Here is a 20,293-nt window from a genome sequence, read left to right as displayed (position 1 = left end):
TATTGGACAAGCGAAAAAAGGGGTTGGAAGCCCGTCTCTTACCCCGGACCGGCTCCTCTGGCATGGGGGAGGACTAAGATGCAGCTCGCCCACCAACCTCGTCCTTAGGTCAAGGGCACCCCTGAGCCGCCGAGTTCAGTACACCGTTTCCAGTGTCCTGGTCCCCTTCAGTGGCCTCGTCATCGTCGATTTCTCCCAGCGTTTACCGGCAAGTACACCCAGCACTCCGGAGAAGCGGATGCACTTCTCGTCCTTCGCCGTCTACTAGCCCGAGCTCCCACCTTGCAGGCCAAGGACCCGCTCCTACTCAGGTGGCGGGCCGGTCACCCAGTCGTTCGACGGTCTGGACCCAACTAACCTGGCCCAGGCGATGTCACCACCCCCTGGGTTTGGCAGAACACGCCCCGGTTACCCACGGGCGCGGCGAAGCGCACTTGCCGACTCGCGCCGAGGTCCCACGCCGACAAACGTGGTCGCCGGCATGCAGAGCACCAGCTGGTATTGTGCCCTGCGAAAAAAAAAATAAGGAGGGACAGATGGATTGTCCCTCAGACACAGCTCCCCCTGTGCCACGCACCCTTCGCTTTCGCCTCGGGTTGGGGGAGTTTAACGTCCTACCTTGACGGGAGTTTAACGTCCTGCCTTGACACAACGACAACCCTCACCGTTCCACAGCCCGGAGATGTTATGAGAGTGATGATGTGATGTTAATGATGGTATGGCCCGGGTCTTATGTTGTGGAGTTTGACATCATCGAGACGGTGCGGCACTCAAACCCGAGTTACGTTCCCCGGAGGGCCTCCACACGTACTGGGGGATCATGGCCGACCATGTCTCACCCACCGCTTTTGATAATTCACGGTGGGCCAGTGCGGTTCAGTGAGGATTGCACCCATTTAAGGGCTAGCCTTTTAACGTCATGCATAGACGGCCCTTCCCGTGTTAGCTTCACCCCATCTGCGGGGGTTACTGAGCGCCGGGGCCACGTCAAGGCCACGGGATAGGACATTACGGTCCCCGCCCCACTCAGGTTCCTCTGAGCCACAGAGTACTTCAGACTTTCTGAAGATTTCCGGGAATCAGAGGGTCTCCTGGCGGTTTTAACCCAGTTACGGAAGGCAACACACCTTCCCCGGGTGGCGCCACGCAGACCGCTTTCCCGTGCGATCGAGACAGATTTCCAGAACGAAGGTGTCCCGACAGGAAGACGTTCGGAGCAATTGATCGGCGTCTTAGGGAGCACGGAACATTACAGCCTATGACTCGCGACTGGGGAAGACCTAGAACGACGAGGACACCTGCAATAGGACGAGGCAATTCTTCGTGCAGTTGACGATAACCCTAATGTCAGCGTCAGAGAAGCTGCTGCTGTACAAGGTAACGTTGACCACGTCACTGTATGGAGAGTGGTACGGGAGAACTAGTTGTTTCCGTACCATGTACAGCGTGTGCAGGCACTATCAGCAGCTGATTGGCCTCCACGGGTACACTTCCGCGAATGGTTCATCCAACAATGTGTCAATCCTCATTTCAGTGCAAATGTTCTCTTTACGGATGAGGCTTCATTCCAACGTGATCAAATTGTAAATTTTCACAGTCAACATGTGTGGGCTGACGAGAATCCGCACGCAATTGTGCAATCACGTCATCAACACAGATTTTCTGTGAACGTTTGGGCAGGCATTGTTGGTGATGTCTTGATTGGGCCCCATGTTCTTCCACCTACGCTCAATGGAGCACGTTATCATGATTTCATACGGGATACTCCACCTGTGCTGCTAGAACATGTGCCTTTACAAGTACGACACAACATGTGGTTCACGCACGATGGAGCTCCTGCACATTTCAGTCGAAGTGTTCGTACGCTTCTCAACAACACATTCGGTGACCGATGGATTGGTAGAGGCGGACCAATTCCATGGCCTCCACGCCCTCTTGACTTTCATTTATGGGGCATTTGAAAGCTCTTGTCTACGCAACCTCGGTACCAAATGTAAAGACTCTTCGTGCTGGACGGCTGTGAAACAATACGCCATTCTCCAGGGCTGCATCAGCGCATCAGGGATTCCATCCGACGGAGGGTGGATCCATGTATCCTCGCTAACGGAGGACATTTTGAACATTTCCTGTAACAAAGTGTTTGAAGTCACGCTGGTACGTTCTGTTGCTGTGTGTTTCCTTTCCATGATTAATGTGATTTGAAGAGAAGTAATAAAATGAGCTGTAACATGGAAAGTAAGCGTTTCCGGACACATGTCCACATAACATATTTTCTTTCTTTGTGTGTGAGGAATGTTTCCTGAAAGTTTGGCCGTACCCTTTTGTAACACTCTGTATAGAGAATACGAACGGTCTTATCACACTTCCCTGGGACACTTGTGATGATACCCTTGCCTCTGATAAACACTTGACGTCGATGACATACACATTACACGACTACCCCGCTTAATAGAGTGTTAGCCTAGCTTTCGAGCGCAATACAGCAGAGACTCTGTGTGGCATAAATTCTTCAAGTGCCTAGTTGGCGTCCGGAGGCATGTGACGCCAGATGTCGACGCACAGTCACACGGATTCAATAAATTACGGGTCGGTATGTGTGCGCACAACTGGCGACCGATACCTTCCCAGACGTGTTTCATTGAATTCAAATCACGTGAATCTGGTGGCTAAGATATCAAACTGAGTTCACTACCAGGCTCCTCAAACCAATGTAGCATATTTCTGGCTTTGTTACACGGTGTTTTATTCTAGCCCTAGGAGCACCAAGGTATTTTAGGTTACACGGAGCACCAACCAAGGGCAAATTTTACCCGTGTTGCAAGTTGTAAATACTGTAATATATATTTATCTTAAGTAATTGTGTTTCCATTTTGAAATCAGTTTAACAGGAAATAGTGACAACATTACTGGAAACGTAATTTTTTGAACACACAGGGTGAATACAACAAGGAACAGTGGTCGAATCTTGGACAATGATAGTCTGTATAAACTAGGAACATAAAGTCCGTACTTGAATACAGAGGCTGTCCAAAATTTCTGTGCACTCTTTTTTCTAATAACTGAGTAATACAGTTTTCTCCTTGACGAAAGGTTTCAAAAACAGAAATAAAAACTCTTGGGCAAATATAGTTTATAATACATTGAAAACGTTCGAAAAACACTTAACGTGGAAAAAATACTGCTATTTACAGGTGACAGTTACCCTCTGTACACAGAATGGTTGATTCTGGATGACGCTTACACGGATGGAGACCACAGCTTCCATATGTTAACTTGGTTTTCGAGATGTTTCTCTGGCTCTCTGGTTACTTGCATCATTCAAGCGTATGTGGCATCTTACTTTTCTAGTTGGTTCCTAATTTGCAGTAGTTTTGGTTACCTCTAGTTTCTTTCCAAGGATCTCTCCCATCGTGCTAATAATAGGCAACTGGAATCCTTTCAAGCCCTCGGATCGGTCTTCTAGACATGGTTTCAAAAGTTCAAGGCCTAATTCGTGGAGGTACAGTTTTCTGGCGTTTCATTTCCCTTCGTTTCAGTCATGCACATTCATCTCCAACAGTATGTGTAAATCTATGGCACTCACTCCTCCCTTAATGGAATTGTGGTACAGGTTTATATCGATTTTCTTTTTTGGTACATCAACTTCAACTCCTGCATCATGATATTGTGTTGACAACATCAACAGATTTCTTTTGTTTTTCCTTTGTGACGTAAGAGACAATTGTTACTGGAGGCTTCTTAATAAATAGCTCTGTGAATGCAAATTTGGAAGAACACAGCTCTCTGCTTGTTGTCGTCTTATGTCCTTGCGATATGTGTTTTCTGTTTGATTTGAGTGTCCAAAACAATGTAAGTTTTTAATCTTCATACAGAATGTCCCCCAATTCTACAGAAGTGTAGAAACGTCAGTTGCCATATTGTACCCTGTTTTCTTTACTGTGTCTACCAGTCTCTTCACAATCTCAAGAGAACCTCGTTCACAGGCAGGTCTACTGTATTTTCCAGCATACACTTCTATTTTTACTATGTGTCGTTCAGTTGCACTACTAAGAATTCCAACAAGTATAATATGAGGGTTATTCGGAAAGTAAGGAGCGATCGGTTGCGAAATGGAAACCACAGTGAAAATCCGATGAAGTTTTGCACCAGTGTGTTGGGCAGTGTCTCTAGTGTGCCCGTTGATCGCGTTACGTCGTTCTTTTTAGTTCTGAGCACACTGGGAGCACATAAAGATACCTAGAACAATAGTGTCTCCCGCCAAGAGGGCCTGGTGAGAAATTTCGCCTGAAACTATGCAGCCAACATTACATAACTGTCGTAGGTTTTCTTCTTCAAGACAATTCTTAGCTGCATTCTGCAGGGGCAATGAAGATTCTCCTGCATAGTTTGCAATTGGAAATGTTTGATTACCCACAATACAGCCCGTAATTGTCTCCCTCTGAGTTTCATCTCTGCTCACATGAACCTCTGGCTATGAAGACAACATTTTGGCACAGACAACGAGCTGTAGGCCAACGTAGAGAAATGGTGCAAAGCACTGGCGGTTGCCATCTATGACGAGGGTATTGGGAAGTTGGTACAACGCTACGACAAACGTCTAAGTCAGATCGGCGACTACGGAGATAAGTAGCTGGAAGCTGTAGCTAACTGTCGCAAATAAAACTGTTTTGATTTTCACCGTGGTTTCCATTTCGCGAACAATCGTTCCTTACTTTCCGAATAGCCTTCGTATTTTCCAGATTTTCTCTGAGTAAAAAGTTAAAAGGACAACGACTTCTGAAACGACATTGCATTTCGTCAATTGCATTGTGAGGTCCACTTCTGAAGTACGTTGGGAATATTCCATTCAATTCTTCAATTACTTCACGCAGCAGCACAAATTTGTCACTTACAGGTCTTTCTGCCGTGGTACCTTTATCATTAAAACGAAGAATTTTCAATGGTTGTTACGCTCTTATCTTAGCCATAGTTCCTCTATACGCGGCTCTTCACGATAAATTTTACCATAAATCATAAAACGAAATATTGGTAATTTGGTAAATTACCATTAGAATTAAGATTCCCATCAAAGCATATATTTCAGAAACGCCAGCAGGAGATACGGTTTTCTTTCAGTTTCTTCTTCCTTTGTATGGTCAACAATTTTCTGCACTATTCCAGGAGTGAAAATTTTTTTTGAATGATCCGCATATACTTGTTACTTTCCCCGCAGTAATTATTCCCTGGTGTTCACGGAATATGTTGGCAAAATATCTTTTACAATGCCTCGGAGCTTCTGAAACATACTCTCTACCAGAACTTGTATTTGTTTGCAGCGTTACCCACATGGTTTGCTACACCGCTTTCCTCCACTTCTTCATTTGAATTCTCTTCTACTTCTGTGTGAACCGTCTCAAAATCACTAAATCTGATAATTCGTTGTCTACTAAAAGTTCAGCAAGAATTTCTGCGTAGTGCAAGCCTCTATAATTCGTTTTGGAAAATCTGCTTTACAAGAAGGGCGTTTGCTCTACTGTGACAGACTACTAATAATAATGGTTAGTAATCAACAACGAAAATGAAGCTCGATAATTAGACTCTCAACAAGGCACTTTAAAACTCACATCCGAGCTTGCCAAATGAAATTTTATAAACGATAAAGCTACGTGCAATTTTTATCCGTGCTTAGTGGTTGTAGATTGGCTCTGAGCACTATGGGACTTAACATCTGAGGTCATCAGTCCCCTAGAACTTAGAACTACTTAAGCCTAACTAACCTAAGGACATTACACACATCCATATCCGAGGCAGGATTCGAACCTGCGACCGTAACGGTCACGCGGTTCCAGACTGAAGCGCCTAGAACCGCACGGCCACACCGGCCGGCTAGTGGTTGTACAGATGATGATAAAATTATGGTCGCATGTAGTGTCAACCCATGGCAAAATGTGCCCTTGGGCATAAAATTTTTATTTCTTATTTATTATTTTTGAAATTCTTAACCAGAGAAATGTACAGTATAGTACTTTATACGATGAAAGACATAGAAAAGGCCCATAAACAGAGATGGATATTCGTTATGATTTTTTTAATAAAAGAAAAATTTACGGCAATTTTTGCCTGTGCTTGGTAGTTGTAGGGCTAGTGGAAGATGCTAGGCTATCGAAGGAGACATAAAATGTGAAGAGATGCTTGTGGTCCGCAGTAATGTTCACGTGGTTTACAGCTGTCTGTCCGAAGCCCCATGTTCAAAATACGTACGGAATAGCATTGTGTATGTTATTAAGAAGTATAATGCAATGTTCCTTCGGACATACATGTATAATACAGGCAGTGCTATTCGCATTTATTCGCCAATACCAGACCATCGATTCTGAATAAATATGTCCTCCTTGGCCATGACGTACGAATGCAGATACGCTGTGGTGACCGTTTTTCCTCTTAGTGACATACTTATCATTTTCACGTCCATATGTGTACAACGTAATAGTGAAACATGCAGATAAACTTTATAAAACTGAAATATGGACGTGAAATTGATAATAAGTGTGTAACTAAGTGGAAAAACGGTCATCACAGCGTAACTATAATAACGATTCTTCAGCATTATGTAAGTACAGATATATTTTCGACAAATGCTGCCTTGTCAGTTACAATTGTGCCACTTATATCTGTTTAGTCACCAGAAAATATTTTTTTTGTATTTATACAGTGATCTCGAGTATATAAACATGTACATGACTCGTATAAACACCAGACGCTTGGCACAAGCACGAAACCGGTCGTGTGACAAATAAATAATCTTTTATTGTGACTGGTAGCGGAAATTTTTCTACACGCTATTTTGACCAACTGTTTAATAGCGTGTTGATCCACTTTTGAAGCACAGTACAGCAGCGATTCTGCTTGGCGTGAATTCTACAAGTCGTTGACAGAATTCCAGAAGTATGTCGCATCAAATGTCTACTCATTGGTCGCTAAATTTTCGCAAATTACGAGACGGTGTTTCGTGAGCACCCGGCTGTCGCCCGATGTGTGTTCCATTGGGTACTGATCAGGAGCAGAATCTACTCTGTAGGAATCAACATGGATTCCAGAATCAGCGATCGTGTGAGACCCAACTCGATTTATTTGTTCATGAGACCCAGAAAATATTAGATACAGGCTACCAGGTAGATGCCATTTTCCTTGACTTCCGGAAGGCGTCCGATACAGTTCCGCACTGTCGCATGATAAACAGAGTAAGAGCCTACGGAATATCAGACCAGCTGTGTGGCTGGATTGAAGAGTTTTTAGCAAACAGAACACAGCATATTGTAAAACGTCCCCTTTTGAAAAATTATACATGACTGCGCTTAAACTGACACACAATATTTAATTGTTCTCAATAGAGAGACGTCTACAGACGTTAAAGTAACCTCTGGCGTGCCACAGGGGAGTGTTATGGGACCATTGCTTTTCACAATATATATGTAAATCACCTGGTAGATAGTGTCGGAAGTTCCATGCGGCTTTTCGCGGATGATGCTGTAGTATACAGAGAAGTTGCAGCATTAGAAAATTGCAGGGAAATGCAGGAAGATCCGCAGCGGATAGGCACTTGGTGCAGGGAGTGGCAACTGACCCTCAACATAGACAAATGTAATGTATTGCTAATACATAGAAAGAAGGATCCTTTATTGTCTGATTATATGATAGCGGAACAAACTCTGTTAGCAGTTCCTTCTGTAAAATATCTGGCAGTTTGCGTACGGAACGATTTGAAGTGGAATGATCATATAAAATTAATTGTTGGTGAGGCGGGTGCCAGGTTGAGATTCATTGCGAGAGTCCTTAGAAAATGTAGTCCATCAACAAATGAGGTGACTTACAAAACACTCGTTCGACCTATACTTGAGTATTGCTCATCAGTGTGGGATCCGTACCAGCTCGGGTTGACAGAGGAGATAGAGAGGATCCAAAGAAGAGCGGCGCGTTTCGTCACAGGGTTATTTGGTAAGCGTCATAGCGTTACGGAGATGTTTAGCAAACTCAAGTGGCAGACTCTGCAAGAGAGGAGCTCTGCATCGCGGTGTAGCTGTCCAGGTTTCGAGAGGGTGCGTTTCTGGATGAGGTATCGAATACATTGCTTCCCCCTACTTATAACCTCCCGAGGGGATCCCGATTGTAAAATTAGAGAGATTCGAGCGCGCACGGAAGCTTTCCGGCAGTCATTCTTCCCGCGAAACATACGCTAGTGGGACAGGAAAGGGAGGCAATGACAGTGGCACGTAAAGTGCCCTCCGCCACACACCGTTGGGTGGCTTGCGGAGTATAAATGTAGATGTAGCTAAGGCATCAGTGTGAGTTCACTGTCATGTTCCTCAAATCACTGCCTCACAATTCTGGCACTGTGCCGCGGAGAGTTATCCTTCTGGAAGATGCCATCGCCGTCAGAGAAGACTTCAACCATGAAGGGGTGCACGTGGTCCGCAATAATGTTCACGTACTTCACTACTGCCGTGGTGGCTTCGAGTACTACCATAGGTCTCATAGATGCCCAAATTAATGTACCCCACTGCATAGCTCTGCACTTACCGGCCTGCATCTGTGGCTCAGTGCTCGTTTGAAGCAGGTAGTCGCCTGGACGACGGTAAGTAAGGACCCAACCACCAACCTGGTGTAACAATAAATGTGATTCATTCGACAGGCGACACTTTTCTATTGATCCACGCTGAAAACTCACTGGAGCTGTGCCCACTGCAATTGTAATTAACGATCTCATTGGGTCAACACAGGAACACGTAGAGGTCGTGTGACGTGGAGCGCCATGTTCAACAATGGCCTTTGAAAAGTGTGCTCCGAAATCTCGTGCCCGCATCAGCATTGTGGTCTGTCGTCATACCTGCCACAGATCGCTTCCTATCTTGGCTTACACAGTGGGGGTTCCTCCGACCTCTACGTTTTGTACTGAGACGTGGACGTCCAGTATCTTATGGCACACGCGCTATTCCACCAACCTTCAACCACGACAGTGGCACGCAAGCAGCAAGCAGCTTCGCCCTTTCAGAGATTCTCTTTTCCAGTCACAGCGTCGTAACAATGTGCCATTTGTCAAAATCTCTTGTATCAGTGGATTTCCGCATTTGCGGCCCGTATCTTCACTATAGTGACTGCCTATTCGTCTCTCTTCCGCTTACATCCTTTCCTTACTACATCCCGCAAAACCACCAGGAGGCATTCAGCTTCGAGGTGGGAAATGCTCATAATGTTTTGGCTCATCAGTCCTTATAGCAGAGAGCAGAGGTTCCTGTGAGTAAAGAGATGAAAATCAGATGGAGTCAAGTCCGAGTGCTGAGGTGGATGATCGAACACTTCCCACGAAAAATGCTGCAGGAGCTGTAGTGTGCGGCCAAACATTGTCATGAAGAAGGGCAATGACTGTTGAGAGTATTCCTCCTCGCTTGTTCTGAACTAACCTTCGTAAATATTTTCTCGACTCGCCTGATCCACCAGCTGAACAAAATCATCTGTTGACTCTCGCTTCCTCCCCTGACCGCCTGTATCATGGACGTCTTTACGAACTGCTTCAAAGTTCGTGCACTATTGCCTCACTTTACTGTCACACATGACAGTTACGTTATGTGGGCTCCATGAAATGAGGCGGAACCCCTCAGCATGAAGAACTCGGATGACAGCACGCACTTCCCCCTTGGTGCGAGATTATTGTCCTGAGAATCACAAAGTACTTACAGTGCACTCAGAACTGAAAAGGGTGCTGTGGCGGACATACTAGAGACACTCCGCATCTCATCTGCGGAAAAGCTTCGTCGTTCTATCACTGTGGCTTAAATCCTCGATTGATCTGACCTTGGAAAAAAATCGCCTTTGTATGTATACATCCCGTGACATTGTGTAAACACATAAGTAATTAACTATCAATTTTAATGATTTCTGTGACGATATCGACACCACCGGAAACACTGTACCTCAGAGAAAATTCTGATAAATTCTGTTATGAGCTATGGCCAGATGATAGAGGAGTACGGAAACAAATAAGTAAACTTCTGTTGTGTAACAACGGTAGAAACTATTTTACTTCGTAGTGGGTCCCATAATTAAAATATTAAAAGGCCACATACAAGTTAATATAATTTATTATTCTTTACAAAAATTATCATTTCTTACAAAACTAATAGTTATTGTACTATTACTATCAGAAATATGGCATTCTTGATGAACATTACCTCTATAATCAAAATCTGTATCTTTACCAGAAGCAGATTTACTTCTTGCATGGAAAATTTGTACAAAACTAGTTTATAAATGTACAAAATAAATTAATATAAATTATAGTCAGCATGAATTTTGTTGTATGTTTTTTCAGCGGTTCCAAATTACGTACTTATACATAGAGACTGGCTGGGTAGATATAAGTGGTTGTAAATGTAAATTATGCAGTTGGCAAATAAGGTACTACGTAGCAAGTAATTTGCCGAATAATAATCTCATACTGCTAATAGTATGCTCTAAAGAAAAACACTGTAAAACAAAGCTTGTAATTTCAGTTATTCAGTCCATTTGTTCTTAAAGATATTTTTCAAATGACACTACTTGCACACGAAATAATAAATTTCATTAATTGAAAAGTTGCTGCTTGCACTACACCTGGTTTTCTGCAAAAATAGGTAAAGTCTGTTTGCTCTTGGGGTCCCTTTTGACGAATGTTGATCTAGTTCAAGATGACCGTATAAATGTGGTGTAACAACCAAGAATAAGAAATTGTCGAAATTTTCTTTATCAGAAATATTACTAAGTCCGATGATAGCCCACCAGGTAATTTAAGCAAATATTGAAAAATGGACGTTCATTAAAAGATCAGAGAGACAGCACTAGTTTGTGAACCGAACAGAACTCCACGAACACACCAGACTAGGTCTGCAACTCTGTCACTAGAATTGCCTGTTTTTCCCTTTCATAACGTTATTTATCTTCGGTGTGATCAGGAGCAATGAATCATGCACTAATAATTCAGAAGGCACACGGGGTATGAAATTAGCGAAGTACAGCGTAAAACGAAATAATCCAGAAACCAAAAGTGAGAAGAAGTAGTACAGTATAATCAGAAGTAGCAATGTACGTTGTTTCACTCACAGTCAGTTTTTTTCTTTGTTCTACTCTACATTACCAGAACTACATGTACGTTACCAACATAAAATTCATGGTGAATTCATGGTGATTTTATTATTTACATGATACCAATGAACATCCTGAAATATATGTATAAAAGCTGCAAATATTAAATCATATCAGATTTTTTTTTAATCTGCTGAAAGTTTACAGTGAACCTTTTCAACAGATTTCAGGACTACTTCATTTAACGAAGAACTGAGAACATCGTTCACTATTGTTGGAATGTACACGATCAAAAATGACTTTTGTCATATTCCAGCCAGCTCGTGAAAAGAACGTCTCTTAAGCCTAAGTATGGATTCAAATAGTTCTTTATATACGTGCTGTTCGCAGAACTGATACATGAAGTTTCAGAAGCTTTGTACATTCGATTCACCTTTTCTCGAAGTAGTAGTTCATAGTCCAGCGCACGTTGTTCTTGTATAACGCTGCAAAAGTTATGATACTATGAGAGTTATTGTGTAACTGAAGTTTTAAGTTGTCCTGTAATCACTTCAGGCAAATAACTTTTATGAAAGTTATAGAACAAAGCACAAATTTCAGTTTCTCTGAGAAATATCCCTTCCACGAAGAAACCACCGTCACTTGCATTTAAACTGTTCATTGCACATAACCATGAAAGATGTCTCTTGTCTCTGTTATTGCTGCTTCTGCTGTTTCTTGTACGTGCGTCGGTAGAAAGAACCAAAGAGGTAGAGGAAGTACAAAGCATTGACTCCCAGCAGCACGACGATGGCTTTGGGGTAATTGCAGTCGTAGATGAGCAGCTGTATGTTGTGCAGGAATACGATAACGAACTGCACCTGTAACAAGGGGAGACAACCTTTAAATGCGTGAACTCTATCAAGTCTACATTATTAATTCTTATCAACGTAACTAATAAACTGTAGCAGCTGGCTGTCAGCATTTTTATTGAAAATGAACGCTAGGAAAAAAATTACCTGGTAGATTATCAGTAGCAATAAATACAATTCCCAATGATTCTGCATAAGCTTATGTAGTGTAATTCTACAACTAATCCTCTGTTGAGGACACTGACAGTCCTACATCGAATTCCACTCTTATTCTTTGGGACCATGAATTTTAGGATAGAAACCAAAACTAGTTTATACAGACGGTGACACTGCTTTTAGAACTTAAGGTAGATGTACTCCACATGATCAGTGTCTTATACAGAGTGGTGCAGCTGCTTTAAAATCTAATTTTATGCAGTCCGACTATTCATGATATGGCCCCTCTTCGCAGAGCAAGGCAGTAGAATCAACTGAGTTGTAGGATGCCCTGGGTAACAGCAGAAATCGTTAGTGACACTCTGAATTCAATATTGCAAACAGAAAGAACTTCTAAAATGGCCATGATGCAAACAACACGTAAATTACAACACTAAGGGCACACAGAGACTAGAAGAAGGATCTGTATAGCCATTAAATGTCCAGCTGAAGCCAGGATTCGTAACATCTAATTTAGCACGGGCGTGGTGGAAGATTGTATATATATATATATATATATATATATATATATATATATATATATATATATATATATATATATATATAGTATTTTTTCCTTGTATTCGTTTTGGTATTGTTTATTATGGATGCGCTTAGTTTACAAGGTTACATACCCGATTCCAAAGAACACTCATACTATATGAAGCTTGGCTAGAATAGGGTGACGATATTACGATCCATGGCTAAGAAATTTGTTCTATTCACTACGAAATAATTACTTCCGTAGTCGATATAAAGCTATGTAAAGCGTTTTAGTCGCAGTTTACAAACAATACAACCTCAACGACTTGACAGACTGTCTGACTTCGAGGTTAACAGTTGTCTAAGGCGATCAGGATTCGGTGTCTCCTTTGTCGACACAATCTGTTTTGAACAACACTATAGGAAACGTTTAGTGGTGTAATATCAGCTCAGGCAAAGGTTCATCTCTTTCCTTTGCCTTCGTCGTGATACACGGCATGAATATGGTCATAAACGGATTCCACCGTGTGTAGTGGAACGCCATCATGTTGAAACCACAGCCTGCAGTGGTCCAACACTGGCACTTCATCAACTATGGAAATTCGTTTTGGAGGAAGTGAGAGTAGGGCTCCCATCAAATTACTACCAAGCAATTGGGACTGCTGAGATAACTGCTGGCGAGTCCAATCAATATGTTTATGACCCACTGTGATGTACACTCTGGAGGTTATCCACACACAGTATTTGTTGTGATGATTAACAACTCGGTTGGCTTAAATACACTCCTGGAAATGGAAAAAAGAACACATTGACACCGGTGTGTCAGACCCACCATACTTGCTCCGGACCTGCGAGAGGGCTGTACAAGCAATGATCACACGCGCAGCACAGCGGACACACCAGGAACCGCGGTGTTGGCCGTCGAATGGCGCTAGCTGCGCAGCATTTGTGCACCGCCGCCGTCAGTGTCAGCCAGTTTGCCGTGGCATACGGAGCTCCATCGCAGTCTTTAACACTGGTAGCATGCCGCGACAGCGTGGACGTGAACCGTATGTGCAGTTGACGGACTTTGAGAGAGGGCGTATAGTGGGCATGCGGGAGGCCGGGTGGACGTACCGCCGAATTGCTCAACACGTGGGGCGTGAGGTCTCCACAGTACATCGATGTTGTCGCCAGTGGTCGGCGGAAGGTGCACGTGCCCGTCGACCTGGGACCGGACCGCAGCGACGCACGGATGCACGCCAAGACCGTAGGATCCTACGCAGTGCCGTAGGGGACCGCACCGCCACTTCCCAGCAAATTAGGGACACTGTTGCTCCTGGGGTATCGGCGAGGACCATTCGCAACCGTCTCCATGAAGCTGGGCTACGGTCCCGCACACCGTTAGGCCGTCTTCCGCTCACGCCCCAACATCGTGCAGCCCGCCTCCAGTGGTGTCGCGACAGGCGTGAATGGAGGGACGAATGGAGACGTGTCGTCTTCAGCGATGAGAGTCGCTTCTGCCTTGGCGCCAATGATGGTCGTATGCGTGTTTGGCGCCGTGCAGGTGAGCGCCACAATCAGGACTGCATACGACCGAGGCTCACAGGGCCAACACCCGGCATCATGGTGTGGAGAGCGATCTCCTACACTGGCCGTACACCACTGGTGATCGTCGAGGGGACACTGAATAGTGCACGGTACATCCAAACCGTCATCGAACCCATCGTTCTACCATTCCTAGACCGGCAAGGGAACTTGCTGTTCCAACAGGACAATGCACGTCCGCATGTATCCCGTGCCACCCAACGTGCTCTAGAAGGTGTAAGTCAACTAACCTGGCCAGCAAGATCTCCGGATCTGTCCCCCATTGAGCATGTTTGGGACTGGATGAAGCGTCGTCTCACGCGGTCTGCACGTCCAGCACGAACGCTGGTCCAATTGAGGCGCCAGGTGGAAATGGCATGGCAAGCCGTTCCACAGGACTACATCCAGCATCTCTACGATCGTCTCCATGGGAGAATAGCAGCCTGCATTGCTGCGAAAGGTGGATATACACTGTACTAGTGCCGACATTGTGCATGCTCTGTTGCCTGTGTGTATGTGCCTGTGGTTCTGTCAGTGTGATCATGTGATGTATCTGACCCCAGGAATGTGTCAATAATGTTTCCCCTTCCTGGGACAATGAATTCACGGTGTTCTTATTTCAATTTCCAGGAGTGTAGTTATTAGTCGGGAAATTGGATATATGTGCTACGGAAGCTACGTGGTATTGTCCACATTGTGTAAGGTTCTCCGACTAAGCCGCGTATCAAAATCGTAACCTTCGATGTCTTGTTATATGAAACTGACGGGCGTGCAGCATCACAATATAAGAGACGCCCGGGCTGAGTTGTCAGTCTATATGCTGATGTGTGGGCTATGTCGAATAGCGCCAAACAGAAGCCGTTAATTTTGACTGACAAACTGTTGTATGATCGGTTGCGAGCCGTGCCCTTCCCTGTTACGCACTTTCATGCAGGCGTCGTTTACACTGAGACGACAACTTTCCGTCCGGATGGCGTTCGTGACACAACCGTTGAACCTCTAATACCATTCCTCTCGGTTCTCAATAACACAGTAATATATCAACGTACTTCATTCAACTTCCTCGCATAAACTGTGGGCTATGATATCAATAAAAGAATAAATGTCATGCAGCTAAGTGCGTAGCATCAATCTAGTGTAATAGTTTCAACTGATAATCCATAGCCTTTGGTTTCCTTAAAAAAAATTGTAAACGACTACACGCTCTGCATTAATATGCCAAAGATTTTTCTGCACACTCTACATCATTTTCGCCAAGTCCAAGTGTGATGAAAATGACATTACAGTGGTCGATATTTTTCCAGAATATACTGTTATATTTGCTGATGTGTGAGAAGCAACTGCAGCTATAAACACATTATTTATATCTGATGATTTTGTGTGTTCATTTGTGCTTTCAATATTTAGCTATTGATGTCGTGCTCTTCTCTAGCCAGTAAAATACAAGTTCTCATTTTTTCCAAAAATCATTGTGACGTCCCAGCGACAACTGTGTCGTAAACAAAAAGAAAAAACCTGGGACGAGAAGTGTATCTCGCAACGAAATAAATGTATACGAACCTTGTGTGTTTCTCCGACCGCATAGGTGGCGTAAAATTTTCCTGTTTTATAGCAAACATTAAATTTAATCTTAGTATGAAGGAGTAAACTCCTTAAATGTTGTTGTGGTCTTCAGTCCTGAGACTGGTTTGATGCAGCTCTCCATGCTACTCTATCCTGTGCAAGCTTCTTCATCTCCCAGCAACTACTGCAACCTGCATCCTTCTGATTCTGCTTAGTGTATTCATCTCTTGGTCTCCCTCTACGATTTTTACCCTCCACGCTGCCTCCAATACTAAATTGGTGATCCCTTGATGCCTCAGAACATGTCCTACCAACCGATCCCTTCTTGTAGTCAAGTTGGGCCACAAACGCCTCTTCTCCCCAATCCTATTCAATACCTCCTAAATTATTTATGTGATCTACCCATCTAATCTTCAGCATTCTTCTGTAGCACCACATTTCAAAAGCTTCTATTCTCTTCTTGTCCACACTATTTATCGTCCATGTTTCACTTCCATACATGGCTACAATCCATACAAATACTTTCAGAAACGACTTCCTGACACTTAAATCTATACTCGATGTTAACAAATCTCTCTTTTTCAGAAACGCTTTCCTTGCCATTGCCAGTCTACATTTTATATCCTCTCTACTTCGACCATCATCAGTTATTTTGCTGCCCAAATAGCAAAACTCCTTTACTACTTTAAGTATCTCATTTCCTAATCTATTTCCCTCAGCGTCACCCGACTTAATTCGACTACATACCATTATTCTCGTTTTGCTTTTGTTGATGTTCATCTTATATCCTCCTTTCAAGACACTATCCATTCCGTTCAACTGCTCTTCCAAGTCCTTTGCTGTCTCTGACAGAATTACAATGTCATCGGCGAACCTCAAAGTTTTTATTTCTTCTCCATGGATTTTAACACCTACTCCGAATTTTTCTTTTGTTTCCTTCACTGCTTGCTGAATATAGAGATTGAACAACATCGGGGAGAGGCTACAAGCCTGTCTCACTCCCTTCCCAACCACTGCTTCCCTTTCGTGTCCCTCGACTCTTATAACTTCCATCTGGTTTATGTACAAATTGTAAATAACCTTTCGTTCCCTGTATTTTACCCCTGCCACCTTCTGAATTTGAAAGAGAGTATTCCAGTCAACATTGTCAAAAGCTTTCTCTAAGACTACAAATGCTAGAAACGTAGGTTTGTCTTTCCTTAATCTAGCTTCTAAGATAAGTCGTAGGGTCAGTATTGCCTCACGTGTTCCAATATTTCTACGGAATCCGAACTGATCTTCCCCGAGGTCGGCTTCTACTAGTTTTTCCATTCGTCTGTAAAGAATTCGCGTTAGAATTTTGCAGCCGTAACTTATTAAACTGAGAGTTAGGTAATTTTCACATCTGTCAACGTCTGCTTTCTTTGGGATTGGAATTATTAAATTCTTCTTGAAGTCTGAGGGTATTTCGCCTGTCTCATACATCTTGCTCACCAGATGGTAGAGTTTTGTCAGGACTGGCACTCCCCATGCCGTCAGTAGTTCTAATGGAATGTTGTCTACTCCCGGGGCCTTGTTTCGACTTAGTCTGTCAGTGCTCTGTCAAACTCTTCACGCAGTATCATATCTCCCATTCCATCTTCATCTACATCTTATTCCATTTCCATAATAATGTCCTCAATTACATCGCCCTTGTATAAACCCTCTATATACTCCTTCCACCTTTCTGCTTTCCCTTCTTTGGTTAGAACTGGGTTTCCATCTGAGCTCTTGATATTTATATACGAGGTTCTCTTTTCTCCAAAGGTCTCTTTAATTTTCTTGTAGGCAGTATCTATCTTACCCCTGGTGAGACAAGCCTCTACATCCTTACATTTGTCCTCTAGCCATCCCTGCTTAACCATTTTCCACTCCCTGTCGATCTCATTTTTGAGACGTTTGTATGCCTTTCGGCCTGCTTCATTTACTGCATTTTTATATTTTCTCCTTTCATCAATTAAATTCAATATTTCTTCTGTTACCCAAGGATTTCTACTAGCCCTCGTCTTTTTACCTACTTTATCTTCTGCTGCCTTCACTACTTCATCCCTCAAAGCTACCCATTCTTCTTCTACTGTATTTCTTACCCCCATTCCTGTCAATTGTTCCTTATGCTCTCCTTGAAACTCTGTAGAACCTTTGGTTCTTTCAGTTTATCCAGGTCCCACCTCCTTAAATTCCCACCAAAAAGGTGGGAATAACTTTTATGCAATTAATAAGGGAGAAGAACGCTCCTAGATTGTTCTTCTCTCCCTCTCTCCTCGCTTGTTTCTAGTAATAGGAAGCAGACATATTGTACCGTGAAGGTTAGTGGTTGTTAATATAGTACGTTAAAGTTTATATGTGAGTTATTTCAAAGTACAGTGAGCGCTCTGTCATGTTCCTTGCATTGAATTAATTTTTCTCAAGACGTTTACAGCTCCACAATTTTAGCGGCCGCTGCTTCAACGCACGCCATTACGCGTCGACCTATAAAGCGAAATCATAGCGGAAGCTCAGAGATCACCCGCTTTAACATTCAACAAACTTTTTTTTCACAGCAAGGAGACGCAATGGAGAGCAACATTAGTTTTAAGATTTTACATTTTAGCATACGCCGAGAGCCAGGATTCGACTACCACAACCTGAATATGATTGTAAGAGAAGTATTCTTCGAGCATTGTGTGGGTTCACAATAATTTCAGTATTTGAGCCCATGCTCTTAAAGTACAAATAAATTCATTTAGAAGTTATATTCTTGGAAGTAAATCAGTCCATTATGCTTGCTGATTTTACTGCTCCGTTTCGAGTTACGTAAAAGTAAAACCAATTTAGCAATAATTTTCTAAAATAGTTAAATAACTCAACAGTCAAAAATCAAAGTGTATGTTTAAATCTCTTTCAATTATAGATTTCAAGTAAAAATCATTTACAAATCTTACATATTGGACCACACAATTACATTCACGCGTGTTTTTAAAGACATCAAACAAATGAGAAAAATATAAATAAATAAATATACTCCTCTCGAAGGGCCACTTCATCATCACGACGCAATACCTGTATGTCGCTGAATTAAAATTACGTTTCCGTCAAACAGACCATCCTCAAGTATATTTTAAATCTGAAGACGGTCCGTTCTCCCACTAAAACTCGTAATTATAATGAAGTGACGTACAGCTGTTGTGTCCAGCCATAATTTTTCAGAAATATGTAAAAGCTGTAAATGGAGGAGGATATTAGTGTTTAACGTCCCGTCGACAACGAGGTCATTAGAGACGGAGCGCAAGCTCGGGGGAGGGAAGGATGGGGAAGGAAATCGGCCGTGCCCTTTCAAATCACCGACTCCTTGATAATATGTCCTTATATTATCCCGGGCTAAGGTAACGGACCTATGCTTGCTACAATTATTGCCTAAAAGCATGGGTTGCATAAGATTAGACTGAAAGGGTCATTCTGAATAGTACGGCAGTAGGATGATTTACAGACTGTAGAAAGTTTCTTTTTTATTACACGAAGAGCGGAACGAAGCTCAGGCTATATTAACTGAACTGGGCTAAAAATGTGTTTCATGTCATTACATGAAAGTTCTTCCAGTATCTCGACAAAGCAGAGCAACTACCCCACACAAAAAAGATCTATCACATCGCATTCATATAATAATTTATATTTCACTTATTTATTTTACTTTTAAAGGAACAGTTACTTACTTATAAATAAAATACAGCTATCTGCAGCGACGTCGGAAGCTTAACGTCATTTTCACAAATGAACATTTTGTAAATATGTACTGCTTTATGCGTTCAGAATTTATTCCCTACAAATCTCCTTCATTAGTTGAGTCATTTGATATTTTCAATTAAAATTAACTTCATATTCATGCAAGAAATGTGAAGATGCTTTACTAAAATTTTCCGTAAAGTCAAGGCGCACGATTTTCAGAAGAAATTGATCGTCGTGTCGAAGGTTTATATGAAAATATGATACGATGTCTGATTTCAGCTACTTTTACAAACTATTAACTGGGTAGGTACAAGCTATTTACAATGTCTGAAGTCGTTGCTGGTAAAAAACACAGTCATATTAAGGGCAGCAATTAATATCCCTGTCAGATAGATTAAAATGAATCTTTTGTCAATAACTAAGAGTTATAAATTGTTAAATGGTTTACATTTTTTGTGTTGTTTAGCAAGCGAGATGAAGTCTACAAAGTTAACACGCCTTAAAGAAGCTGTGGGAAGCGGAACGGCAGAGCGAGCGGCTGTGAGGTTGCGGTGTGTATTTCGTGTTGGTGCTTTGACTTCCCTCTGCCAGATTCATCCTGGTGTCTCCCAGGTGCACTCAAATTGCTGCAGTAATAAGTTTCTGGAAATTAGTTTCTCTCTGGAAGTTACAGGCCTACCGTCGAGACGTGCTCACCACAATATTTCCGTTCTCGAGCGAGAGGTCACGAGAGGGGAAAAATAGGCTTTACCGTCAACCCCATCTAAAGCAAGATGAAACTTTTATTCGCACCTCGGTTTATTAGCCGAAAATGTGAAGGC

The 20,293-nt window shown here is 42.8% G+C and overlaps 1 protein-coding gene across 1 annotated transcript in view; it reads right to left on the bottom strand.

The window, feature by feature from the left end:
• Nucleotides 1-10,203: 10,203 nt before the first annotated feature.
• Nucleotides 10,204-20,293, bottom strand: part of LOC124721855 (elongation of very long chain fatty acids protein AAEL008004) — a 142,601-nt gene continuing 132,511 nt past the window's right edge. The window contains exon 8 of the mRNA XM_047246989.1: nt 10,204-11,954. Coding sequence (XP_047102945.1) covers nt 11,790-11,954 — 165 coding nt within the window. The 3' untranslated portion in view covers nt 10,204-11,789. The remainder of the gene's footprint in view (nt 11,955-20,293) is intronic.

This window comes from Schistocerca piceifrons, chromosome X, assembly GCF_021461385.2.
Source record: "Schistocerca piceifrons isolate TAMUIC-IGC-003096 chromosome X, iqSchPice1.1, whole genome shotgun sequence".
In the NCBI taxonomy this organism is placed as follows: domain Eukaryota; kingdom Metazoa; phylum Arthropoda; class Insecta; order Orthoptera; family Acrididae; genus Schistocerca; species Schistocerca piceifrons.
The sequence above is the reverse complement of the archived record's forward strand: the minus strand, read 5'-3'. Positions and strand labels throughout refer to the sequence as shown.